Source organism: Eumetopias jubatus, unplaced genomic scaffold, assembly GCF_037043125.1.
Source record: "Eumetopias jubatus isolate StellerSeaLion01/CBP00866 unplaced genomic scaffold, mEumJub1_p1.0 scaffold_8, whole genome shotgun sequence".
Lineage (NCBI taxonomy): Eukaryota > Metazoa > Chordata > Mammalia > Carnivora > Otariidae > Eumetopias > Eumetopias jubatus.
This window is the reverse complement of record NW_028274814.1, coordinates 9253803-9281649: the sequence shown is the minus strand read 5'-3', so window position 1 is coordinate 9281649 and position 27847 is coordinate 9253803. Positions and strand designations below refer to the sequence as shown.

The following is a 27847-nucleotide window of genomic DNA, read 5'->3' as shown; positions in this document are numbered from 1 at the left end:
AGTGGGTGGAGCGGGGTGGAGAGAGTAAGGAGGAAGAGGAGGTGGTGCGGTCCCACAATACCAGGCGGGAGGGCCGTAGGCGGTTTGTATCCGGGCTGAGAGGTGCTCGGGTCCTCCGCGGACTTTGCTGCCTCTGTCTCTTTAACGCGAGAGGAAGCGATGCAGAGGGGTGGAAAATGGCAGAGCTGCAGATGTTACTAGGGGAGGAGATCCCGTCTGGCCAGAGGGCGCTGATAGAGAGTTACCAGAATCTGACCCGGGTGGCGGACTACTGTGAAAACAACTACACACAGGTGAGGAGCGCGAGCGCGCGGGCGGGCGCTGGCGGGCCGGGCCGAGGATCCACAGCCTGCCGCCCGAGTGACCAGCCCACTGGGCGGGGTGGGGAACTGCCCTAACCTCAGCGGCTGCCTCAGCCCCAACCCCAACCCCAACCCCAACCCGAACCCCCAGCCGGGGAGAGCAAGTGGCCGGGCTGAGGGAGTCGGGCTGCGATACAGGAAGTGGCTGTGGTGGTTGAAACCGATAGAAGGGGAGAGAGAAAATGGGCGAGGGAACCCGGAGCTCGCCGCCGCCGCAGCCCGGCGCCCTCCTGCTGTCCGCCTCCCTTCGGGCTGGGCCCCCCGGGTCGCGCGCTGCCCTCGGCCGCCTTCCATTCGCTGGACTCCTGTGTGGGAGAGCCGCCTGCCCCTCGGTCCCGAGAGGGGTCTAGGACGGGGAGAGGAAAGGGCAGGGACGAGGCGCGGGGAGGAGCGGCAGAAGGGAGAGGAAAAGCGGGGTGTGTGTCGGGGGAGGGTGGGGTGGGGGCGATTATGTCAGTTCAACCCAGAGGGTGTGTCTTTTATTTATTTATTTTTTTAAAAAATTTGTCATGAGTCACATTACACAGACCTCCCCGAAGAGAGGAGGAAGCGAGTGGGGAGTGAGGGAGGGCGTGTAAGAGAAGTGAATCTCAAAATTCCTTTAAATTTGAAGGTTTGTAAATTTGCCTGGCTGTCCGTTTTCATGTCGGGTTTTTTCCCCCTCTCATCATTTTCACTTCCGCCCCACCATCATGTATTCTAGAGGTTGTTAGGACTATCGTTATTATAAAACGTAAATTGTTCTTAACTACTTGGAAAAATCTTACTCTCTCTTCCCCAAAAGTTCTTCAACTGTTGTCTTTATAAGTAACTTAAAGTAGAACGGTTGTAACCGCCCGTTGCTTATTTTCTGAGGTTTTTCTCTTTCCGACCTAAGTAAATGCATAGAATATGAATCCGGATAGATTAATAAGCTATAACCCAAACGTGTTTTGAAAGAATCGGGTTATTGCGATTCAGAACTTCAGTATTTACAGAAATGCCTCCCATGTGATTATCATTTTTAAGAACCAGTAGTTTTCTGTGTTGGCAAATGCTTTTAGTTTTAGGAGATACTGTTTTCAGAATATTTTGAATATTTCTCAATTTCCATATTAGTAACATTCTATCTTCAGTATCAACAGTAGGAGTTTATCTCATAAACTTCTTCAAGCTTTTACTTTAGTAGGACTTCTGATAAACTTGTTGAATGCCCACCACGGTCTACTGTATTGCTTGTTTTTGCAAACTTTGTAGTTAGCCTTTTAGAAAAATATTCTAAAATCTATAGGAACGTGAATATCGTTTTCAAAGAGAAAAGTGGTCTTGTAGTTTCGATGTTAACACATACAACGCGTATGCAAGCTGACAGGAAAAGCCTTAAAATTGAGGTGAATCTCAATGTATCCCCTGATAAGGCTGAAGGTTTTGAAGATTTTGAAAGTCAGAGTAAAAGCACAGGAAGTTAATTTGCCCCCAATCCAGAAAAGTCATTTCTTGTAGAAGTCAGTAAATAAGTACTTCATAAAAGGGTGGCTTCTTTTGTTTTGCGTGTTGGGAAATCTGACAAATGTATGGTGTGGTAACTGCTATGTGTTGGCAAATGCAAACGTGTTTTAACTTGTCTGTCGACTACTTTTTTTTCAGGTAGTTGTGTGCTGTAAGGTTTTTATTTTTTTCCTCCCTGAGCTTGTTTCTCTTCTCTTGCCACTATCATGTAGCTCTGAAACACTTTTAAACTTTATTGGTAATATTCCTAGTTAAGATAAATCATGGTATTTCTCCTGTAGTCTCTGTTAAACATGTTAGTACCATGGTGCCATAGCCATTGCCAGTGGCCCCAAATTGTTTTTGGTTGTTCTAAACTTGACACCAGTGAGGTATTCTGATTTTCCTGTGGTGGGGGGGGGGGGAGATGAAATTCACACATAATGTTTATTTTAGTAGCCTTGAAACCTTGGGCAGCATGATGCAGGCTACTAAGTGCCTTCCTGAGACGCTCAGGTGAGGTCAGGCTCAGAAAGGCTCAGAAGATGATGGAGACTGTGGAAGTTGATATAGTAGCTGTCTTTGTGAAATGCTGTGCTGCTAACTTTGGTGCTGTGAATAGGAAACAAATAGTGCTAGGAATATCCATTTAGATGTCTTTTGAGATCTTTCTATATCCTTTCTGTGACCCTGATTGGGTTATAACCAACATCCTACGTAAACATGCCACCTCTCGGGGAAAATACGCAGTCACTTGTGTTTTGAGAATTTTTTATACCCAAGATGAGTTAATTTATTGCCTGGGTGATTTTTATCCTGAGAGTTCAATTTTCGTTTTGTTTTCCTACAGTTTGGAAGTACAGTTCAGCTCAGGTGAGTTGTTTAGCAGACAAGTTCTTTTGGCTGTAGTGCAGTTGAGCCTAGAGCACGTTCTCAGCTCGTCGGGTCCTGTTGACTTTAATTATTAAATTGTTTTATTAATGGCAAAACTTCTCAAAAGAGTATTATTGTAAAAAGGATGGTGCTTTTGAAATTGCTATGGGGAAATAATACTCAAAATATAAAATATTTTTTATAAAGACATGAGGAATAATCTTTGCCTTTTTCTGTCTTTAGTTTGAATTTTTCTGGTGGGTTATGTCAAGGACAATACTCCTCAACTTGCACACACTCTTCTGGGCAGTTCTCTTTGCTCTACTTTAGGGTCTGTATTGCCTTTGTCATGGGAACTGTTTTGGGGAATAGGAAGGTAAGCTAAGTGAAAAGGAGTAGAAACTGCTTAAGAAAGGTTTCTCGGCATGCAGATTGCTAGATTGGGGAAAGACGTACAAGTCTTCCATACAACTTGTTAATTTAATTTTTCTGCCTGGCATTCCCCCAATCAGAGCTACATTTGGGTTAACAAGTATATTCCTTTTTTTTTTTAATCTGGGACTTTTTTTTTTTAAGATTTTATTTATTTATTTATTCATTTGTCAGAGAGAGAGAGAGAGAGAGAGTGATCACAAGCAGGGGGAGCAGCAGAGGGAGAAGCAGGCTCCCTGCTGAGCAAGGAAACCCATGCGGGACTCCATCACAGGACCCTGGGATCATGACCTGAGCTGAAGGCAGACGCTTAACGACTGAGCCACTCAGGCGACCCTAACAAGTATATTCTAAAGTCTGGGAGTATGAAGTGTGAAGGGGATATCATCAGTGAGCTACTTAGTTTACCTTGTTGTCCTTTTTCCCTGATGTTAGCTTATGCTCATTGCTCATTATGCACATTTGATCTTGGAAGGCAGGTAATTTTTGAGAGGGAATACTTTGGAGTAGGTAAAAGCTAACATTTGTGATACTGTACAATGCATGCCAGTTATAAATAATGTCAATTACTACAGTAATTCTATGATTTTCTTTTTTTTAACAGATGATCAGTCTGCAGTTCAGAGGCATCAAATACCTAGCCTAAAGTTCTGTATCTTGTATTAGACAGTGTCTGGAATCAAACCCATATTTTCTAATTCCATATCCTCAGTTCCTTTTTTTTTCTTTTTTTTTAAAGATTTTATTTAATTTGACAGAGAGAACACAAGCAGGGGGCGTGAGAGAGGGAGAAGCAGGCTTCCCGCAGAGCAGGGAGCCCGATGCAGGGCTGGATCCCAGGACCCTGGGACCGTGACCTGAGCTGAAGGCAGACGCTTAACGACTGAGCCCCCCAGGCGCCCCTCCTCAGTTCCTTTTAATGAATACTGACTGAATGGGGTATTTACCTCAGCATAGAGGATAAAAAGCTGGTGTGAAGAGGGTACTATAATCGCTTCTATTTATTGAGTACCTACTCTGTCATAGTCTTTGCTGGTTGATTTGTATTATCTTTAATCCTTACAAAAACTCTCCATGATAGGCAGTATTCTCACAGATGAGGAAATTAGAAGTCAGAAAAGTTAAATGAGTTTTGTTTGATTATACAGTTAGTAATTGGCAATCAGGGTTTCTGCCTAACTCTGAGAGGCTCCAGAGGCTACACTCTTACTTTATCACACTGTCTCCAGACTCGAATGAGTCTAGAACTCAAGAGACTAATTCAGGTATGTCATGGGAGGGGCGCCTGGGTGGCTCAGTCATTAAACGTTTGCCTTCAGCTCCGGTCATGATCCCGGGGTCCTGGGATCGAGTCCTGCGTCGGGCTCCTTGCTCAGTGGGAAGCCTGCTTCTCCCTTTCTCACTACCCTTGCTTGTGTTCCTGCTCTCTCGCTCTCTCTCTGTCAAATAAATAAATAAAATCTTTAAAAAAAAAAAAAAACGTCATGGGATAGATAGACTCTTGTTGGGCAAGTCTAGGAACCTAACAACTATTTAATCGTTTGTTCTGAGTTCCAAGTTGGAAATATAAGAACAGGTATGTTTGTAATATGGGGGCTTCCCTTCATCACCAAAGTGCTGAATTATAGGAATCAGGCTAATTTTCATTGAGCTTAGTGGATTCTTTTCCTTTCTGTACATCCTTGTCTATTTTTAAAATTCGGATTCAGCTTTGCAATTGTGATAAGAAAATCTGTAGAATAATTAGTGGAAGTTAACAGGGGCATCAGGGTGGTTCTGTCAGTTAAGCTTTCCCTTTGGGACAGGTCATGATCTCCTTGTGCTGAGATTGAGCCCCATATTCCCGCTCAGCGGGAAGTCCGCTTCTCCCTCTCTCTCTGCCCCTCCCCCTGCTCATGTTTGCGCGCGCTCTTTCTCTCTCTCAAATAAATAAAATCTTTAAACAAAATTAGTAGAAGTTAACAAAAAAGTCTTGAAATATTATGGTTACTTCTGATTTCCACATGAACTAGATTCAGGTAAAGACAGTCAAAATGATTAAGGAGATTAGGATGGATTGGAAATGATGTAATTCTTAGAATTGCGCTTTGCATTTTGAGTACAGCAGGGGCTAGTGTAATTAGAGATCTAGGTTGGAAATGTAAATGAATTAAATAGGCTTTTAGTAATGTACAGTGTGGTGACTATAGTTAATACTGAATTGTGCATTTGAAAGTTGCTAAGAGAATGGGTCTTAAAAATTTTCACCACAGGTTGGGGCGCCTGGGTGGCTCAGTCGTTAAGCGTCTGCCTTCGGCTCAGGTCATGATCCCAGGGTCCTGGGATCGAGCCCCGCGGAGCCTGCTTCTCCCTCTCCCACTCCCCCTGCTTGTGTTCCCTCTCTCACTGTGTCTCTCACTGTCGGATAAATAAAATCTTTAAAAAAAATTTTTTCACTACAGGAAAGAAAAATATTACAACTGTGTGGTGACGGATGTTAACTAGATTTATTGTGGTGATCATTTTGCAGTATATACAAATACTGAATGATGTACATGTGAAACCAATGTTAACGACATTATAGTTAAAGTAAATACAGGGCTTTTAAAAAAATACTTTGTTTGAGAGAGACCGAGTGAGAGAGTATGAGTGGGGGAAGGGGCAGAGGCAGAAGGAGAAGCAGACACCCCCTTGAGCAGGGATCCCCATGTGGGGCCTGATCCCAGGACCCCGAGATCACGATCCAAGCCAAAGGCAGACGCTTAACCAACTGAGCCATGTGCCCCAGGACTTTATTTTTAAATTTTATTTATTTTTTCAAATCAGGGCTTTAGGTAATTTTATGGCAGATCCTCAATTAGTTGTTAGATTGATCTATACCATGCCACAACATGTTTGTTTTTTATTTTTTTAAAGATTTTATTTATTTGCCAGAGAGAGACACAGCGAGAGAGGGAACACAAACAGGGAGAGTGGAAGAGGGAGAAGCAGGCTCCCCACGGAGCAGGGAGCCCAACGCAGGATTTGATCCCAGGGCCCTGGGATCATGACCTGAGCTGAAGGCAGACGCTTAACGACTGAGCCACCCAGGTGCCCCACAACATGTTTATTAATGTTGCAGTGAAGCAGATAGGATCTGACCTTGCATATTAGGTTTTAACAAAAGTCCATTCATAAGGATAGAATATTATATCAATTCTTAATAATAATACTCTCAAGAATACAGATTATTTTTTACGGCTGTATGTCCTTTGAAAGTTTGTGTTAAAACTAATGTCCTGGAACGCCTCGGTGGCTCAGTCAGTTAGGCGTCTGACTCTTGGTTTCCACTCAGGTCATGTAATCAGGGTGGTGAGATGAAGCCCTGCGTTGGGCTCTGTGCTCAGTGTGAAATCTTGAAATTCTCTCCCCCTCCCCCTCTAACCCTCCCCAGTCAAAATAAATAAAGTCTTTTTTTAGAGATTTTATTTATTGGGGCACCTGGGTGGCTCAGTCGTGAAGCATCTGCCTTCGCCTCGGGTCATGATCCCGGGGTCCTGGGATCGAGGCCTGCCTCTCCCTCTCCCACTCCCCCTGCTTGTGTTCCCTCTCTCGCTGTGTCTCTCTCCGTCAAATAAATAAATAAAAAAAAATTTTTTTGATTTTATTTATTTGACGGAAAGAGAGAGAGAGAAGTGAGAGAGGGAACACAGTAGGGGAAGTGGGAGAGGGAGAATGAGGGTCCCCGCTGAGCAGGGAGCCCGATGCGGGGCTCAATTCCAGGACCCCGGGATCATGACCCGAGCCGAAGGCAGACGCTTCACGACTGAGTCACCCAGGTGCCCCAAAATAAATAAAATCTTAAAAACAATAAATAAAACTAATGTCTTCTCCTTTTTCTTTTTGTAACCTTCATACTAGTAAGAACTTTACCTGTGGTGCTTTGATCTAGTCCTGATCTGTTGAGATCCTGAGTTTTAGCATGCTTGTGTCTTTTGGACATCCTGGTCCCTCAGGATAATGACACTTTTTAATTCCTTCTTTGTGCTTCTGCTTCCTCCATTTGGTTCTGATAGCTGAAGAATGCTAATACTTCTTTAGTGGAAGAAAGGTATTTGAACAAATGGAGGTCTGATCTGTGCTTGTGGTTGGAATAACCCTGCCATTTCCAATCCAGCGTAATCCCAATTATTTAGAATAAACCTATATATCTGTCTTGAGTGAAATTTGACCTAGGAATTACATCTGTGAGTTAACAGACAGAAATATATTAGCCAGAAAGGAAGAGCACTAACATTGGGAGAAGAGGTTGAATCAAACATTAGATTATGTAGATGTAATTCCATAAAAATTCCATGTTGGTATGAAAAGTAAGTTTAAAGTAATAGTTAAATGCTAATTCAGGGGCATTAAAAAAGTTTGAAGAGTGCCTGGCTGGCTCAGTCAGTCTGAAAAGCACGCGACTCTTGATCTTACTCTTGAGCTCTGAGTCGTGGCTTTGAGCCCCATGTTGGCTATAGAGATTACTGGGGAAAAAATAGAAAAAAAAAACTTAAAAAAAAAAGTTCAAATTTTGGGGGAGTTGTATAGTTTTTCTAATGTCTTTTTGTGTCGATTTTGATCTCCATTGAAGTGTTTGATTTTAGAAGAAATAATAGTCAAACCCCAGAACTAGAAACTTTTTATTCCCTAATTGTTTATTAAGACACTATATCAAAAAATAAGGGATTTAAAAAAAAATTATAGCATTAAGCGGTGCCTGGGTGGTTTAGTCGGTAAGCGGCGAGCTCTTGATCTCAGGTCATGAGTTTTCAGCCCTGTGTTGGAGCCCAGTATGGAATCTACTTAAAAAAAAAAAAAAAAATTACAGCATTGAGAAGAGAAAACATTTGGAAAATAGTAATTATTGGATTTTATTTTTATTTAAAGTTTTTTTTTTAAAGATTTTATTTATTTATTTGAGAGAAAGAGAGAGAGTGAACATGAACAGGGGGAAGAGGGAGAAGCAGACTCCCTGTTGAACAAGGAGCCCGATGCTGTACTTAATCCCAGGACCCTGGGATCATGACCTGAGCTGAAGGCAGACGCTTAACCGACTGAACCACCCAGGCATCCCTGGATTTATTTCATTTCATTTCATTTCATTTATCTGAGAGCAAGAGAGTGAGAGAGAGCATGACCTGGGGGAGAGGCAGATGGAGAGGGAGAGACAGACTCCCCGCTGAGCAGGGAGCCGGATGCAGGGCTCCATCTCAGGACCCTGGGATCATGACTTGAGCTGAAGGCAGAAGCTTAACCAACTGAGCCACCCGGGCGCCCCTGGATTTCATTTTTATTTTATTTTATTTTATTTATTTTTTTAAAGATTTTATTTATTTGACAGAGGGAGAGAGACAGTGAGAGAGGGAACACAAGCAGGGGGAGTGGGAGGGGGAGAAGCAGGCTTCCCACCGAGCAGGGAGCCCGATGTGGGGCTCGATCCCAGCACCTTGGGACCATGACCTGAGCCGAAGGCAGACGCTTAACCGACTGAACCACCCAGGCGCCCCTGGATTTCATTTTTAAAGGAAATAGCTGATCTGATCATTTTAACAGTAAACATTAATTCCTTAGAAAGGAGACTTGAAATTTTCTATTGAAGTTCTTTAGTGTTACCACTCTGTGTCAGCTGAAATAAGTACACTTAACTTTGGATCTACTAATTTTCTCTATTTACAAAATGAAGTTTTCTTAGACATAGTTCGTAGTAAATTGAAGTTTGTGAAAAAATCTGAAGGCAAAATAAAACATCCTTAGAAAGATGTGTATTTGTTATGAAATAGATTCTAATTTTTTTTAAAGATTTTATTTATTTATTTGACAGAGAGAGAGAGAGAGAGCAGGAACACAAGCAGGGGGAGTGGGAGAGGGAGAAGCAGGCTTCCCGCAGAGCAGGGAGCCCGATGCGGGGCTCGATCCCAGGACTCTGGGATCAAGACCTGAGCCGAAGGCAGGCGCTTAATGACTGAGCCCCCCAGGGGCCCCAGATTTTCTTTTTCTTGATAAGTCGATTTTGTCAATTGTGTGTTTTCAAGAATTTGTTCATTTCATCTAGGTTATCCAGCTTGTTGGTGTATAATTGTCCATAATATTCTCTTACAATTTTTTTTTTTGGTCTGTAAAATTAGTAGTAATGTCCCCACTTTCATATCTGAGTTCTATAATTGGATCTTCTCTTTTTCCTTCATCTAGTTAAAAGCTTGTCAGTTTTGTTGATCTTTAAAAAGAAAGAAAGAAAGAAACCAGGCCTTGGGCATGGATTTTTCTCTATTGTGTATCAATTCCCTTTGTCCTTTATTTTGGTTCTGATCGTCATTATTTCCTTCCTTTTATGGTCCTTAGTTTGCTCTTTCCTAGTTCCTTAAGGTGTAAAATTAGGTTATTGAGTTGAGATATTTCTTCTCTTATAATGTGTTTAGAGCTGTAAATTTCCCTCAGCACTGCTTTTGCTACATCTCGAATTTCGGCGTCTTGTGTTTTCATTTGTCTCAAAGTATTCTCTAATTTTCTTGTGATTTCTTCTTTGGCCCATTAGTTGTTGTTTAAAAGGGTGTGATTTAATTTGCACATGTTTGTGAATTCTCCAGTTTTCTTTCTGTCACCGATTTCTAGTTTCATTAGGTTATGATAAAAAATACTTCAGATGAGTTTAGTCTTTTAAAACTTATTCATACTTGTTTTGTAGACACCATAGGGTCTGTCCTGGAGAATGTTTCATAGGCGCTTGAGAGAACTGTGTTCTGAAGTCGTTGGGTAGCATGTTCTCCGGGGCCTCACTGGTCTGTGCTGTTGTTCCGCTGTCCTATTTCTCTGGTCTCTCTCTGGTTGTTTGATCCATTATTGAAAGTGGTGCATTAAGATCTCCAACTAATACTGTATTTGTCCCTTCGGTTATGTGAATGGTTGCTTCATAGATACTGGGATCTGTCCTTTGGTGTATGAGTCTCTTAAGAGACAGCATGTACACTTGGATCTTTTTTATAGATTTATTTATATACTTGGGTATTATTTTTATATATATTCCGCCAACACCGCCTTTCATATAATTACTGGTAAGGGAGGATTTACTACTGACATTTTGCTGTTTGTTTTCTGTTTCTGTGTGTCTCAGAGAGTTTTTGTCGCTTATTTCCTCAATTACTGCTGCCTTTGGGATTAGTTGATTTTTTATAGTGACATGTTTTGATTTCCTTTTGTTTAAATTCTTTTTTTTTTTTAAAGATTTATTTATTTATTTATTCATTTATTTGACAGAGAGACAATGAGAGCAGGAACACAAGCAGGGGGAGTGGAAGAGGGAGAAGGAGGTTTCCCGCCAAGCAGGGAGCCCGATGTGGGACTCGATCCCAGGACCCCGGGACCACGACCCGAGCCGAAGGCAGATGCTTAACGAGTGAGCCACCCAGGCGCCCTCCTTTTGTTTAAATTCTTTATGTATTTTGTTTGTGGTCTGTTTCTTTTTGAGTCAATTCTGATAATTTTTAATCTTTGAAGGAAATTGACATTTCATCTGAATTGTCAAGTTTTTTGGCATGAACTTGTTTATAACATTTCCTCAGTAGACTTTTCACCTCTGTATAATCTGTAGTGATGTGATCTTTCTCATTCTTTATAATGGTAATTTTTGTCTTTGTTTCTCTTGATCACTTTGGCTAGAATTTATCAGTTTATTGATTTTTCCTTATAGAACCAATTAAAAAAAAGAACCAATTTTTTTTATTTCATTGATTTTACTTATTTTTATTTATTTTTAAAGATTTTATTTGAAAGTGAGAGAGAGTACAAGCTGGGGGGAAGGGCAGAGAGAGAGGGAGAAGCAGGCTCCCCACTGAGCTGGGAGTCTGACACGGGCTCTGTCCCAGGACCCCAGGATCATGACCTGAGCGGAAGGTGGCTTTTAAACTGACTGAGCCACCCAGGGGCCCATTGTGTCTTCATACTCACTTACGTTTTCTTCTGTGATGTCTAATTTTTGTTAATCTCATCCCACGTATTTTACATCTCAGACATTGTCACTTTATCTCTAGATGTTTGATTTGGGTCTTTTTAATCTCATGTCTACTTTTTAAACATGTGCTGTACATTTAAAATAGCTTTTAATTTCCTGTTTGCTAATTCTAGCATCTTTGTTCTCAGTTTCTGTTGATTGCCCTTTACTTCTGACATGGCAGATGATTCCATTGATATGTTCTGGTTTCTCGCTGACAAGTATCTCTTTATGATACGGTTGGTAATATCTTTGGTAAACTTTCATGTTCCATTCACTGCTTGTTTTAAAGGTTTTATTGACCATAATGTCTAGTTTTAACTGAACTACCCCTCACAAAGTAGCAGATATGCCTAAAAAAAGATTACTTTAAAAAAACTGAATTAAATATTGTATTAGAAGTGCAAGCCCAAACGAACAACAAGAAAAAGCCAAAATGACAGTTCTTCTGTGGATATTGTGATTTATAAGAAATACATATTTGGTTCCTGGCAGAGAGTTTTTAAAACCCTTTGACTTTCTTAACTGATCAAAGCAGTGACGACGTCTTCTGCTTTTCATAACTAGCCCCTTCCAACCGTACCCGACTTTATGTTAGCGCTCTGACTTCTGGAAAGCCTCTAAGGGTGGAGGCTGGCTGCCTGGAGAACCACCCATGTGATTAGAGGGTTGGGATTTTCAGTCCTACTCTCTCCTACCTCAGGAGAAGGGAGAGGGAAGAGGGACAGGAGATTCTGTCCAGTCACTGAAGGACAGTGATTTAATCAATCATGCCTGAGTAATGAAACCGTCATAAAAATGCTGAATTTACTGGTTCTGAGAGTTCGGTTTTGGCAAACACATGGAAGTTCTGGGAGGATGGCATGCTTGGAGAGGGCATGGGAGCTTTGTGCCCCTTCCCCCCATACTTTTCCTTATTTGTCTCCTCCATCTGGCTATTCCTGGGTTATTATCCTTTTATAATAAGATGATACTCTAGTGAGCAACTCTTCCTGAGTTCTGTGAGCCACAAATTAAAGCAATCAAGGGAGGAGATTGTGGGAACCTTTGATTAATAGCCGGGTGGTCGGAAGCACAGGTAACAACCTGGATTTGGGATGGCATCTGAAATGGGAGTACAGCAGTCTTATAGGACTTCTTATTAGTTGGCCCTTACACTGTGGGATCTGACTGTATCAGACTGAATTGAACTGTAGGACACTGATGGCCGTCCCTGGACAGTCAGAGAGTATCTGGTCACAGAAGTGTTCAGTGTTGTAGGAGAGTAGAGGAGATACACAGGAGTGTTTTTCTCTAAGATGTTCAGCTTCAAACTGTTCAGAGCTCCTTGTCATCCACATGAGGTTGAACAGATGGTTTAATCAAATCTAGTAAGAAGTTGGCAAAGTCAGATTTATTAAAAAGATTCCTACTGTGGCCACCTTTTTATAAAAGCAAGTTAAGAGCCACTGGCAAAACAGAAGAACCAGACTTGGTGAAGAAGCCGTTTGAGCAGGTGAAAGCTAAAGAACTCAGTGTCTGCATAGGAGATTCACCAGAGGGACCAAGGAAAGATGAAACGGGGACTTGCAGGGTCTGGATCCAGATGCGGTGCCCTTTCAGGCTACCTGTGTGTATTGACTTTGGTGGTAGGATGCCAGTGGGCATTGTTACCTGAGGATGTTCTCTGTCACTTTCAGATCTAATATCTCAGAAGAGTAACTTAATGATACATATGACAGAGACCGTTATTAGACTGTGAAGAAACATGAAAAACAGGAAATTGTAAAAGGGAAGAAGGACATTGGGAGAGGGAGGTAAACACAAACATTTTGGGAACAGTGAGTTTCTTTTCTTGGGTAGCTAGGAAAAAGTCAGTCTGCCCTTGAGCATGTTGTCTGGAGTAATTAGGAAAAAAAAAAGTTCTTTATGCTCTGAAAAACTTTGAGAATTTAACTGGAGAGTGTGTATGACAGGTTTTCTCTATGTAATGTCTACATTGGCCTTAATTTAGTACCTGCACCAAGTCAGAACCATTTCCCTCATCTGAATTTTCTCAGGCTTTGTTCTGTTTTTAAAGTATTATGAATAAAATGTAAATAATTTCAAACTTTTTTAAAAAATATTTTACTTTTATTTTATTCATGAGAGACAGAGACAGGCAGAGGCAGAGGGAGAAGCAGGATCCCTGCGGAGCAGGGAGCCCGATGTGGGACTCCATCCCTGGACACTGGCATCATGACCTGAACCGAAGGCAGATGCTTGAGTGACTGAGCCATCCAGGCGCCCTTCATATTTTTTATATAAATGGTGTGGCATTAATATTTCTTTATCTAGACCTGGTGAATACAAGATTGTTTAATAGATTTTTTGTTTGTTTAGCTGCGAAGAAACGTTAACTTAAATTTTCCTGGGACTATGTTATTAGCCTGTCATAATTGCCCATGATTCTAGGTATGGCTTTATCAGCTCCTTTATCACTCTAGCCCAAAACACAAACTTTTTTTTTTTTTTTAAAGATTTTATTTATTTGACAGAGAGAGACACAGCGAGAGAGGGAACACAAGCAGGGGGAGTGGGAGAGAGAGAAGCAGGCTTCCTGCGGAGCAGGGAGCCCGATGGGGGGCTCGATCCCAGGACCCTGGGATCATGACCTGAGCCGAAGGCAGACACTTAACGACTGAGCCACCCAGGTGCCCCAAACTTTTTTTTTTAATCTTTGGCATACAGAAAGACCTGGTAAAGTGCATGTTTATTACCTAATTTGTGTTTGTAGTGGATCACTAGAAATCATCCAAGAATTACTCATGTATTTCCATTTTGGTGACAGGTGTTGTCGTAAGCATTTAGCATATGAGGGTGCTGTTCATCCTTACTTGTGACTGTTCTGAATTAATTGTGACAAGCTAATAAGAGCTTTTGAAAGTTTCATTCCAGGCTTCTTGAGCTAATATTTTGCCTCTGGCCAGTAGGGTAGACTGCACATTAATTTTGATACTCTTTAAAGACATGTGCGCAGTTACTGTTCATTTAAGCCAGATGGCATGTGTCAACTCCTGTTCCTGGAAAGGGAGAGGTTTTTTTGGAGGGGGAGGGGCCTTTGTAGTAAAACCTTACGTGTCTTCTTATGGAGCTCTTCTCTTTACATAATAAATTAGTACGTGTCTTCTTATGGAGCTCTTCTCTTTACAGGAATTTGTACTTATAGAAGATTTTCATAGCACTTTAAGCACTTCTTTCACTTACGAAGAGGATTCTTAGGGGATTGGGCACAGATGGTTTTGTATGTAAATTCTTTTGCAGTTGTGCAGTAGCAAGGAATCATTGATAAAGTTACATAGAACGAATACTGTTTTTTAGGATAAAAACAAACAAGAATTCATAAGAGAAGGAGTAAGTGGCCCTTTTATGTTTTTACCAAGCTGCTTACAGTCAGAATCTGAGTCAGGGGATTGGCTGGCTCTGGACAGAACTCTTAATGATGGAGTGTCGCTGCATTTGGAGCCCCTTAGAAAATTGCTCTGATCCAGAGTCAGCCATAGGTAGTCTTCTCTACACGAGCACCGTGAATTCCAGCGCTTGGCTTTTAACGTGCATCATGAATCACCTTACCTTGAAGTTTATTTTTCCATTATAATTTTTATTTTTTTCAAGCAAGTACAGGTAGGTAAGTGTTTGAATTCTGCAAGCATTTGGTTTTCATTTATCCTGACTAAATCCTAAGCTGCTGAACTTTAGTGACACTTTTTGATTTTCACATCCATAACTCCCAGGAATTTAGGATGTGAATTTGGGTATTGGTAAAGTGGCTTTTCTGTGTTCTTATTTTCTTGGTAATTGATCTTAAAAGTATTATTTTACTGGGATGCTTATCAACATTTTCATTTTTTTCAAGGTGTTGACTTTAAGGTGAAAACAATTTCAGTGGATGGCAATAAGGCTAAACTTGCAATTTGGGTAAGAGTTTTAAAAATGTATTTTGTACAAGTATTCAACTTGTATTTTTTAAAGAAGCAGAAGTTGATGTGTGTAGAGTTCTAGAGGGAAACAAGTTGTATTAAATAACTTTTGGACAATTTGTTGGTTAATGGATAAACAATAAATGGCTATGTCTTATATTGGGTAATGAGGCAGAGACTTGTTTCACTTACTCAGAATTTTAAAATATATAATCCCTTGAGAATACTTAAAAGCAGAATAAAGTATAGAAAAATCATCTTATCTGCCAGAACGGATTATTGCTATTGAATATGTTTCTTTAAAGTTTTAAGAAGAGTGTATACTCAGCTAACACTGAAGGCAGTTGTTGGGGAGAAGGGGATGAAGTGATGCTCAGGAAAAAAAGTATTTTTCATGTTAGTCTGTTCGTATATTCCTGAAATTTGAGTTTGCCAACTTTGGATCTATTTTCTACTCTCAGTGCCTAGTCTTTACTTACTGTCCTTTCATTTCCCTGTGAACCCAAACATTCTGATACATGTTGCTTTCCTAAGACCTTTTCATGATAGTGCTGACCAAATAAAATAGCAATAACTGTCAAAGACGTCCAAGATGCTTAGTGTCTGTCTCTGTCTGCCCGTCTCTCTCCCACTCCTGTCTACCTACCTACCTACTTCTCTCTCTCTATCTAAATGATTGCCAATAGATTACATTACATATATAATTTATAAAACTATGCTCTTATATATCGGATTCCCACATATACTATGAGAACTAAATATATAAATACGTTTTTGTTACATGGGATAATTGGAACTGGTTAGCGGTCATCACACTGAGATGTACTTCAACATGGTGATGAAGTAGTAACTGGGCATCGGTTACAGATTGAAACAGCACGTGTTTATGTATTGTATGATCTGATTCATTTTCCTGGCATTCTCCGAATGGCATATTATTTCTAATACACATTTCATCCCAAATAACAAGTAACTGTGTAAGTGTGTCTCATGTTTTTCTGTTAATTTTTTTCTAACATGCAATACTTTACACGATCGGTAGCCTATTGGCCCCCTCCCCAAAATATAATTATGATATTGATAAGAATAGTAATGTCTAGCAAAAAACAATTTGGAAAATATTGGACTAGGCCATAATAAAATATATCGAACAGTTTAAGAATGCTAGCTTCTCCCTGTACAAAAGTGGGAGCCTGATTTTCCGTATACTTTTCATGGTTGAATTTATCCCTTCTTTCTGCCCTTGCTACTGTTTTGTGAGATATACGTGTTAGAATAGGATCTAAGGCTTGGTGGTTTCCGTGAGATCTTTCTTTTATGCAAGAGGTATTGTTAAATTTACTTTTTAGTTCCTGTATAATAAAAAGGTTGGCAGGTATTACTGAAGTGACATCTTTATCATAGGCGTATAAATATTTTTTTAAATAAGAGGCTCAGTCTCAGAGCCCTGAGACCCTCATGACCTGAGCTTAAATCAAGAGTCAGAAGCTCAACTGACTCAGCCACTCAGGTGCCCCAAATGTTAATGTTCTTGTGTGTGAGTGTGTGTGTGTGTTTGTAATACTAACTCTGTCATGTGCTGCAAATATTTTTTTCCTGTTTGTCATTTGCCTTCAAATCTTGTTTAGGATGAGTGAGTGTGTGTATGGGGTATGGATGGTGTGGGGAGAGATGTTCTTGCCATACCAAGGTTTTAGTATTTTTGTGGTCAGACCAGTTTTTTTTTTTTTTTTCATGAATTTGGGTGTTACGTCATATTTAGGAAGGCCTCCTCACTCATAAATAGAAATACATGAGTCCATTGTTTCCTCTCAGTTCCTCTCCTGCTTCGATGCTTCTCCTAGGATCAGTCAAATAGAATAATCAAGTACAGCCCTGTCCTCACTGCTCCTAAAAGTGCCGCACACACATCACGGCCTACTTGGCACCTCTAAAGCTATTTTTCTCTATATCCTGCCCTCACTTCCACTCCCACGTTTTAATATTTAGTCTTTCCAGATCCTTCCTTGTCCTTTGTCCATTTCTAATCTTTAATAATCTCTTTTCTCCTCTCCCATCAGAGAAGAAAACCACAGATAGTAAGCTCTGCTTTTCTTATCTTACAAGGATGCTATTACACTTATTGCAAATTCCTATCTTGAAAACAAAAACAAGCAAAAATCTTAACTTTTGACTATGTAAGCCTATAAATTTTATAGGTGTAATATATTCTGATCCAATATTGTGGCACAGGGTGTTTGCTCAAATTATCATACCTACTTAAACATTTTTATAAGTGGATCCAAAAAAATCAAGACTCTAAATAGCTGGACTAATTTAAATATTTGTGTATAAAGTGTCAGTCGTGTAGTATTTTAACATTAAACATACTATATTTTTTTTGCTCTAGTCTTTTTTTGTTTTGTTTTTAAGATTTTATTTATGAGAAAGAGCAAGAGAACCTGATCAGGGGGAGGGGTAAAGGCAGAGAAACAGACTGGATACTGAGCACGGGGCCTGACATGGGGCTCAATCCCAGGATCCTGAGATCATGACCTGAGCCGAAGTCAGACGCGTAACCAGCTGAACCACCCGAACCACCCAGGTGCCCTGCTCTTGTCTTCATGTTTAAAACACTTTATGGATATTTTAACTAGAACCACAGTTCTGATTTTTAAAAGATTTATTTATTTGTTTTAGGGGGAGGGGCAGAGGGAGAGAAGGAATCCTCAAGCAGGCTCCCCGCTGAGCGCAGAGCCCCACATGGGGCTCTATCCCAGGCCCCTGAGATCAGGACTTGGGCTGAAATCAGGAGTCGGATGCCCAAGGCACTCCACAGTTCTGTTTTTTATGTTGTGTCTCAGATCAGTTACTATAAGTTGATCTCAGTGAATATCAAGGGAAACAAAATTCATATTCAAATGCTTTCCGCTGTTTCTGGATATTAATTTATTATAGTGTGGATACGGATTTGTTATGAAAACAATTTTTCTGTTACAACCAAAAGTCTTGTGACTAAAATATTTCTTGCTTGGTCCTTGCCCTAACCTATATCACATTATCCAAATTATAATCTGCTTTAGATAGTAAGTACACGTCACTTGAATCACCTTTAATTTATATTACTGTTTTTTGAAAAGTTGAGTCAATATGCAAATTGAATAATTTTAAATATCAGAGGTTTTGTAAGAAACTTTGAAGCAAAGGGAATTTTTGTAAAGAGAGAAATCATTTTTATCATAAATTTATCTGTTTAGAAAGTTTAATTTTGTTAATTTTTTCACTTCAAGATGGCAGGGCTGGGGGCAGTTTCTGTAGTGGTGAGAGTCTGGAAGCAAGGACATTCTGCATTTATGTAAGCGTAGCTGGGGAAGAGTAGTAGATTTGCAGAGTGGTTTACTTTGAAAGTTATTTTCCTCTTAAGTTTCTCTTCTGGGGCCATAAATTACTCATATATTCTCTACCTGTTGCTCTTATATTAAAGCAGTCTCTATTTTGGCCAGGGACAGAAAGTAGGTAAGTAGGAAAGTAAGTAGCTGGAGCCCGTCACTGCTGGTTTAAAATGCCTCTGCAATCTTATAAACCTCTTAGAGGTTATGAACATGTTTTCTATCTGAAGGAGCGTCTGCTTGCCCCATAGCTAAACTCGGATTTACAACCATGAGACTGGCAGCTAAGTTGATGTTTGACATATGTCTTCACTTTTCTTCAGGTTATTTGATATTAGCAGAGTGGAAACTTTTTCTTACAGGGCAGATGGTAAATATTTAGTCTAATCCTAAGACAGGCCATGTGGCATTGTATAATCGAACAGGCCTGGCTGTGTTCCAGTAAAACTTTATTTAATAAGACAGGTGGTGGGCGGAGGGAGCCGTTTGTCAACTGCTGCTTTGCATAATCTTAGGTATCTTGAAGCCACAGTCCAAGGATGGTAGAAAGAAGACAGAAGGAACCAGGTCCGGAAGTACAGACTTGTTAATTAGTTTGGGTTGGTTGGTTGGTTGGTTTCCAAGGAAAGTTGAGCAACTATCCTGTGGCAAGAATTGCTCTAGGCACTGGGGTTAAACCGATGATTAAGCAGATGAGGTCTCTTTCCTCACGAAACTTGCACTTCCTAGCTGGTGTGCATCTTTTATGTTCCTCTCCCCCAATATGTGTCAGAAACATGTGATAGCAAGTGGTTTGGTTTTATGCATTTTCCGAAAAGAAGATATAGAGAAAATACTTTTAAGAGTCCAACCTAAAAATTGCTTACCTAAAGTAAGACACTCCTGTAATTCTCTTTTAAAACAAAATAAGTGGTTCTCAGTCTTGATTCTACATTAAAATCACCCAGGAAGGCTTTGAAAACTTCTGTCTTACTGTAGACCAATTAAACCAGAATCCCTGGGGGTTGGACCCAGGCATTGGAATTTTTCATTTCCCAGGAAATTTCACTGTGCTTCTGAAGTTGAGAACCATGGCTTTCAAGGAAATGGGTTTCATGTGTGATAAAAAATCTTGAAGAAATACCCCTTTACTTAGATGCATTTTTCTAGACATGAGTCAGCATTTATTAATTTTATTTTATGTAACCCTTTTCAGTAAGAGAATGCATCTAATTTAAATTTCAAGTTTTAAATGAGCTTGTGCATGGATATTTTTAATAATGCTGTTTGACTTTCTACTCTTAATACTATTTATACTTTTTAAATTTAGTAATAATTGGTTGTCACCTTTAGGATACTGCTGGTCAGGAGAGGTTCAGAACATTAACTCCCAGCTATTATAGAGGTGCAGAGGGTGTGATATTAGGTAAGGTTTTACTTTACGATACTGCTTTAAGGATATTATTGTTTTATTATTGCAGTTTCTGATTTTCCTTATCTGTGAAGGTCAGTGAGTTTTTTTTCTTCAGGTATGTATTTATGTAACTTGAAGTTATATTAGCTTCATTTAATACTAATGAATATTTAAACATTCAAAATTCCTTTTCAGTCCTTTGTCTAGCAATTAAAAGAGAAAGATCAGATTAATTTATTTGGCTTAAAAGCACATGTTGATGAAGACATAATTAAGGATTAATCGACATGTAATTGGTCTGTCTGAAGAGTGTTACCAGAAACTGATCTTCAGTCAGCAGTGCATTAACATTTGTGTGCGTTTATAAAGGAAGAAACATGCTAGTTGCGTAGTTGAATCTGTTTTATGAGTCCTAAAAAGTCTAACAAGGCACTTAACATCATTGATTCATAATCATACAGAATTTAAAAACCAAATGTGGATTCTCATTGTAAGTTGTTGAAAAGTACTTCTTACTAATATTCCTGGGAAAGTTTTAAAAATAAACATAAATAGTGAGATTTTAGGTTCATTTCATTAATTTAACAGCAACTTTTATTTTGGTTTAGCATCTTTAAGTTTAAAAAACACCTTTTTTTAAAAAAAAACCCAACATTTATTTATTTGACAGAGAGCAGGAGAGCACAGGCCGGGGAGCAGCAGAGGGAGAGGGAGAAGCAGGCTCCCTGCTGTTGTTTTGCTTGAATTCAGTTTCAGTTATCACCCAGGATATAATTTCATTTCTCTCACGGTGTGTCTTAAGGAAATTGAAGTGTGTGTATGTATATGTTTATTATTATTCTTTAATACACTTGTTCCATCTGCCTGAGTAGATACTGAATGTTCAGCATTTGAAGGCTTAGAAACAGACTTGCCTATATAGAAATATTAGTTTGTAGTGAAATATCAAAAATACAATGCCATTGCTTCGTATTTTTAATGCTTATTTAATAAGTGACCCTTTTTATTTCAGTTTATGATGTCACAAGAAGAGAGACCTTTGTCAAATTGGATAATTGGTTAAATGAATTGGAAACATACTGCACGAGAAATGACGTAGTAAACCTGCTAGTTGGAAATAAAACTGGTAAGGTAAGAAGTCAGACATTTGGCATTTTGACTGTATTTCAGTAGCTTTTCTTAATCCTTATATTTATCTTTTAAGAAAATCGTGAAGTCGATAGAAACAAAGGCCTGAATTTATCCTTTCATTAGTAATGAGGAATTTTAAAATGGAGTTTTTGCTACATTTTTCTCTTTATGAACAGTAAAATGTATGTACCTAGTTCATCATTTTCTTGTGCTAACTGTAGAGCCAGGTTCATTTTTCCTTCTGTGTAAAAGAAAAAAAAGAATCGGTTCTCATTATGTGAAGTTGTATAGGACACAGATCATTCCTGTCAGGACACAGCGCATTGGGCAAAGCCGGGCACCCAGTGTGTGTTGTACCTTGCTGGTGCTTGTACTGGCAGCAGTGGTACCACCTGGGAGTTTGTTAGAAATGCTTCATTTCGGTCGCAGCCCAGCTTTTCTGAATTAGAATCTGTATTTTTTTTTTTTTTAAAGATTGTATTTACTTACCTGTCAGAGCAGAAGCAGGGGGAGTGGCAGGCAGAGGGTGAAGCAGGGTAAAGCAGGCTTCCCGCCGAGCAGGGAGCCTGAGGCGGGACTGGATCCCAGGACCCTGGGACCATGACCTGAGCCACAGGCAGACGCTTAACCGACTGAGCCACCCAGGCGCCCCTGGAATGTGTATTTTAACAAGATCTTCATGTGACTTGAATGCACATTAATACTTGAGAAGCATGGTAAAATAGGGTTTGGCAGACTATAGCATGGGACCAAATCTGGTTCCACCATTTATGTTGGAACACAACCTTGCCTGTGCATTTACATGCTGTGTGTGGCTGCTTTTGTGCTTCATGGCAGAGTTCAGTGGTTACAGCAGAAACCATATGGCATTGAAAGCGTAAGATATTTACCATCTGGCCCTTTACAGGAAAAGTTTGTTGACCCCCTGTCTAGAAAAGTGGACAAGCTCTATCACTGTGGAGCTTTTTTAACGTTACAGGTTCCCTGGGCCTTGTCACAGGTCTGAAACTGGGCCTGGAAGACCGTTTTCTAAAACCATCCTAGTTGATTCTGATGTGAAGCCAGCTTTAGGAATTACTGGTTTAGCTATTCCACTGTTAGAATCTTTTAGGAATTAGGAAATGGAAATAAAAGAACATCATCTATAGATAGAAGCAGGGTGCTGTAAGTGGAAGGTAATAGGCAGTTTTAGAAAGGAATTGAGTACTGCCTTTTCTGTTTACTTGCTGGGTGTCCTTCATTTTGATACATTAGTTCAGTAAACGTTTACTGAACACTGAGACTATAACAAACAGATGAACAAAATGGACAAAGTCCCTGCCCTCATGAAGCTTACATTCTAGTAGAGGAAACAGACTTAAATAAGTAAGTAGTGCTATGAAGGAGAGAGAGTATGATGGCGATGGGAGGTAATTAGGGGAAGTTCTTTGAGGTAGTGCCATTGGAACAAGAATCCATAAAATGAAGATCTAGAGGGAGAACATCTCAGGCTGACAGAATAGCAAATATTTCCTGAGGTAGGAACGAGTTTAGTGTGTTTAAGGGATAGGAAGAAAGCTTGTGGGCTGGGAGCATAGTACATGTTGGGGGCAAAGGTGGTGACGGTGGGAGTGAAATTTAAAAGGTCATGTTGGGCCTTGTAGGGTATGGTAAAGAAATGGATTTTATTCCAAGTGTGGAAAGCAGGGGAGTAGTGCTGTGATCTGATATTCTTCTAAAAAGACCTGTTTGTACAGAAAATGGTCCATGAGAAGCAGAAGCAAGAGGCTTGTCATGGCCCAGATGAATAATGCTGGTGCCTTTGACTATGGGAGTGGTTGTGGGTGGCTTCCGGAAGGTTGGCAGATCTAGGAGATATTTGGATGGTAAAGGTGACAGGCTCTGCTGATAGATTGGGTATTTTTTTTAAGGATTTTATTTTTTTCATTTGACAGAGAGAACTCAAGCAGGGGGAGTGGGAGAGGGAGAAGCAGGCTTCCTGCCAAGCAGAGAGCCTGATGCGGGGCTCGATCCCAGGACTCTGGGTATTGAGGATAAGGAAAGAGAAATCAGGGGTAACTCTGAGTCTCTGGCATTTAGGATGAAGACATTGGATTTGACAAGATGGAGAATGCTGGTATTTTTTAAAAGACAAGTTTCATGCAGGGACACCAGGGTAGCTCAGTCATTAAGCGTCTGCCTTCGGCTCGGGTCATGATCCCAGGGTCCTGGAACCAAGCCCCTCATTGGGCTCCCTGCTCGGCGGGAAGCCTGCTTCTCCCTCTCCCACTCCCCCTGCTTGTGTTCCCTCTCGCTATGTCTCTCTCTGTTAAATAAATAAATCAAATCTTAAAAAAAAGAAAGGAACGTTTCCACGGAGTGGTGAGAACAAAAACCTAGTTAGAGTACAGTTGACCCTTGAACAATGTGGGGTTAGGGGTCCTGACACATCCCCCCCCCCCGCAAGTTGGAAATCTGCGTATACCTTTGACTCCCCCAAAACTGAACTGCTAATTGCCTGTTGACCTGAAGTTTTACTGATAAAGTCAGTTAACACATGTTCTGTATGTTGTGTGTATTACATACTGTATTCTTACGGTAAAGTTAGAGAAAAGAAAATGTTATTAAAATCATAAGGAAGAGAAAATACCTTTTCGGTACTGTCCTGTTTATTGTAAAAAGCCGTGTGTAACTGGAACTGCACAGTTCACACTGGTGTTGTTCAAAGGTCAGTTCGAGTCTGAAGAGAAAATGTGAAATAAGGAAGTGGAAACGGCTTACATAGGTTAAGTTTTGATGATAATTTTGCTTTGAAACAGAGGGAGAACCCAGGTGCCTTCTACAAGAGTGTGTGGGCTGGAAGGCAGGGTGGTTGGTTACTTGGTTGGTTAGTAAGATGGACAGGAATTTTGGCAGGCTTTTTAAAGCTGACTGATGTGATCCAGTAGTGAGGGCACATGATTCTTCAGTGAATGAGAAGGGATGGGATCCGAGAAGTAGAAAAGGGGATGCTCCTAGATAGCAGCAGGGACAGTTCATCCACTGTCACAGGAACGAAGGCAGAGCCTAAGGTCACAAATGCAGACAGGTTGGTGACTCTCTCGGTGGGATGATCAGTGCTCCTGTCAGATCGTTTCTATTTTTCTCAACATAAAGTTAGGTCATGAGCTGAGATAGAGGAGTTTTATGATACAGGAATAAGAGAGTCATCTCAGATAGTGAAAAAGGTAATTATTAGAGAAAGGTAGGATTGGGGAGCAGGGCTCAATGTCCACATGCGTTTGATGGGGAGCATAAATGCCAAAGGAGACCAGTGTCCATGGTTGTATATCATTTATCCAGTCACCTCTAGCTGCTTGGTTGCAGGCACAGAACAGCCCGACTGTTGAGCTTGGAGCCTGAATTTCCTTATTCTGAAATGGGAATAATAATCTGTTTTGGGGGTTCATTTTAAGAACTAACTGAAAAATTAAGAAGGAACTTTAGCATCATATTTGAGTAGGGCTTTACAGTGTACAATTCTATCACAAAATTCTGGGCTTATATACCCCTCTTCTTGTGGATAGAATTTGAATAGCTCAGCTTTGAGAATTGGGGGAAATTCACGAATATTAAACCTCTGGGGAGAAATTGCTCATTTGCCTCTGCATATACTGCCGGTTGATATTTATGCCATAATAATTTCCCATGAAAACATTGGAATATGACCAGAAAAGAATAGACTGACAGTTTTTTCTTGAATTTCAGAGGGAAGTGCAAAAACCTGTGATGGTGTACAGTGTGCCTTTGAGGAACTTGTTGGAAAGATCATTCAGACGCCTGGACTTTGGGAAAGTGAGAACCAGAATAAAGGAGTCAAAAGTACACACAGGGAAGAAGGCCCTGGAGGAGGAGCCTGTGGTGGTTACTGTTCTGTGTTATAAACTCTGGGAAACTCCATCTCTTGCATATTTGATCACATAGTTACATCTTTATATAAACTTTTAACTGCTATTTTAGGGACCTTGCAGAACATTAAGAGGATTACACATCATGACCAAGTGGGATTTATCCCAGCAATGCAAGAGTGGTTCAACATGGGAAAATCAGTCAATGTCATACACCACACTAATAGAGCAAAGGATAAAAAGCACATGATCATCTCAATAGATGCAGAAAAGGCATTTGACAAGATCTAATACCCATTTATGATAAAAAAAAAAAAACTCAAGAAACAAGGAATAGAAGTGATCTTCCTCAAAATGATATGGCCATTTATGAAAACTGCAGAGCTAACATTATACTCAATAGTGAAAGACTGAAAGAGTTCCCTCTAAAGTCGGGAACAAGAGAAAGGTGCCCATTTTCTCCAATGGCATTCAACACTGAAGTAGAAGTGCTAGCCAGAGCCATGAGATAAGAAATAGATATAAAAGGAATTCAAACTGGAAATGAAGAAGGTAACTATTCCTTTTTACATGATTCCATGATTCTATATCTGAAAATTCCAAAGAATCCACAAACTAATAGAGTTAATAAACAAATTGAGCAAAGCTGCAAGATACAAGATGAACACACAAAAATCAGTTGTGTTTCTATTTGTGTGCAATCAGCAATCCAAAAATGAAATGAAGAAATCAATTCCATTTAAATAGTGTCCAAAATAATAAAATATTTAGAAATAAATTTAAACAAGGAAGTGAAAGACTAAAAATTAGAAAAATTTGGTAAAAGAAACTAAAGGCCTAAATTAATGGAAAGAAATCCTTAGTTCATGGGGAGGAGGACAGTATTGTTAAAATGTCAATCACACCTAAACCTATAGATTCAACACAATCTTTCTTAACAAAATTCCAGTTGGCCTTTTTTCTTAGGAAATGGAAAACCCAACCCTCAACTTCCTGCGGAATTGCAAGGATCCCTGGATAATCCAAACTAATCATGAAAAAGAAGAAAAGAACTGGAGGACTGTGATTTCCACAACAAAGCTACAGCGGTCGAAACAGTGTGGTACTGGCAAATCAACAGACTGGTAGTCTAATGGAAGAGAATTGAGAGTCCAGAAATAAACCCATATGTCTACAGCCAATTGATTTTTGACAAGGATGCCGTATTCCAACCAACTTGGAAAGAACAGTCTCTTCAACACATGGTACTTGGACAACTGGATTTCCTTGTGTGCAAGAATGAATTCCATTTGTGAGTAGAATGACCTCTACTCATACCATATACAAAAATGAACTAAAAGCTGATCCACAACTTAAATATAAGAGCTAAAACCATGAAACTCTTAGAAGGAAACACGGGGAAAATGTGCATGACCTTGGACTTGTCAATGGATTCATAGATGTAACACCAAAAGCATAAGTAGCAAAAAGAAAATGATAAAAGATACATTGGATTTCATCAACATTAAAAACTCCTGTGCATTAAAGACATTATCAAAAAAGTGAAGAGACAGTACACGAAGTGGGAGGAAATATTTACAAATCATTATTATAATTTCTTTTTTGGGAAAGAAAGGGAGAGATGGCAAGAGCATGAGCAGGGGAGACGGGCGGGCGGGGGGGGAGTGAAAATCTTAAGTAGGCTCCACACCCAGCACTGAGCCTGACGATGGGCTTGATCTCACAACCCTGAGATCATGAGCTGAGCTGAAACCAAGAGTTGGGATGCTTAACCAACTGAGCCACCCAGGCACCCCTACAAATCATCTATCTGATAAGGGTTTAATATCCAAAATACACAAAGTACTCATTAACAACGGGACTCAACAACCAAAAGACAAACAACCCAATTAGAAAATGGGCAAAGGACTTGCATAGACATCTCTCCAAAGAAGATAGGGAGATGGCCAATAAGCACATGAAAAGATACTGAACGTCGTCATTAATTAGGGAATTGTAAATCAAGCCACACTTTGCCACTACTAAGATGGCTATAATCAATAAAAGAAAAAGTAACAAGTGTTGGTGAGGATGTGCAGAAATTGGAACCCTTATACATTGCTGGTAGGATATAAAATGGGGTAGCCTCTGTGGCAAGCAGTTAGGCTGTTCTTCAAAGAATTAGCATACAACTCACCAATTCAACTCTTAGGTATATATATACTGAAAGGAATTGAAAACAGGAGCTCAAACAAATATTTGTCCACCAGCATTATTTACAATAGCCAAAAGGTGGAAACATTCCAAGTGCCCATCAACAGATAAGTGGATAAACAGTGCTGTTTATACACGATGAAATATTAGTCATAAAAAGGAATGAAGTTTTGGTGCATGCCACGTCATAGCTGAACCTTGAAAACATTGTGCTAAGTGAAGTGAGCCAGTTACAAAAGAACAAATATTGTATGATTCCACTTATATGAAATCTCTAGAACAGGCAAATTCATAGGGATAGAAAGTAGATGAAGGTTAACCGGGACTAGGGCCGTGGAGGGTTACTGCCTAATGCTTATACAAATTCTGTTTGGGGTGATGGAAAATGTTTAGAAACAGATAGTTGTGACAGTTGCACGTTCAATCCAATTCAACGGCTGACAGTGTGAATCTGATTAATGCCACTGAAAAATGAGTGAAATGACATTTTATATCTTTCATATGTATTTCATCGCACGCAAATAATTTTTAAAAAGAGTTGAACAACCAGTAAAGCTGTTTACCTGTAGCATGATGCGATTGCAAATAATATGATTAGCAGGTGCGCCAAGTGCAACAAAGGGATCACCTTCGTAGAAGTTGCTTCAAATTCCAGTTGTCTGGAAAGTGATGTGAAATAGATCACTTGCCACAAAAATATACCCAAGTAAATAACTTTTCACTCCCAATATCTGTGTGTGTTGCAAACACTACTGAAACACTATAGCTTATTCATTGAAACAACAGGTTAAAGTTTAGTAAAAGATCAAAATATGTGAACTATGACTTTAGAATAAAGAA

At 39.9% G+C, this 27847-nt stretch overlaps 2 protein-coding genes across 2 annotated transcripts in view; one reads left to right on the top strand and one right to left on the bottom strand.

Moving 5' to 3' along the window:
* The window catches only part of LOC114203611 (acyl-CoA-binding domain-containing protein 5-like), a 294339-nt gene that overhangs the window by 37763 nt on the left and 228729 nt on the right, over positions 1-27847 (bottom strand). The gene's annotated exons all lie outside the window — the stretch shown is intronic.
* LOC148163643 (uncharacterized) lies at positions 17-27735 on the top strand. Its single transcript, XM_088025508.1, has 6 exons — positions 17-293; positions 10386-10524; positions 14993-15054; positions 19757-19829; positions 20830-20948; positions 24675-27735. The coding sequence occupies exons 1-6, from the start codon at positions 177-179 to the stop codon at positions 24888-24890; spliced, it is 726 nt and encodes a 241-aa protein (XP_087881634.1). The 5' UTR covers positions 17-176; the 3' UTR covers positions 24891-27735.

Excerpts from the sequence above, each read along its gene's own strand:
- LOC148163643 (XM_088025508.1), top strand. The coding sequence starts at position 177 with ATGGCAGAGCTGCAGATGTTACTAGGGGAGGAGATCCCGTCTGGCCAG. Across the intron at positions 294-10,385 it reads GTGAAAACAACTACACACAG|AGAGACAATGAGAGCAGGAA; the intron begins GTGAGGAGCGCG and ends TTTATTTGACAG. Across the intron at positions 19,830-20,829 it reads TGCAGAGGGTGTGATATTAG|TTTATGATGTCACAAGAAGA; the intron begins GTAAGGTTTTAC and ends TTTTTATTTCAG.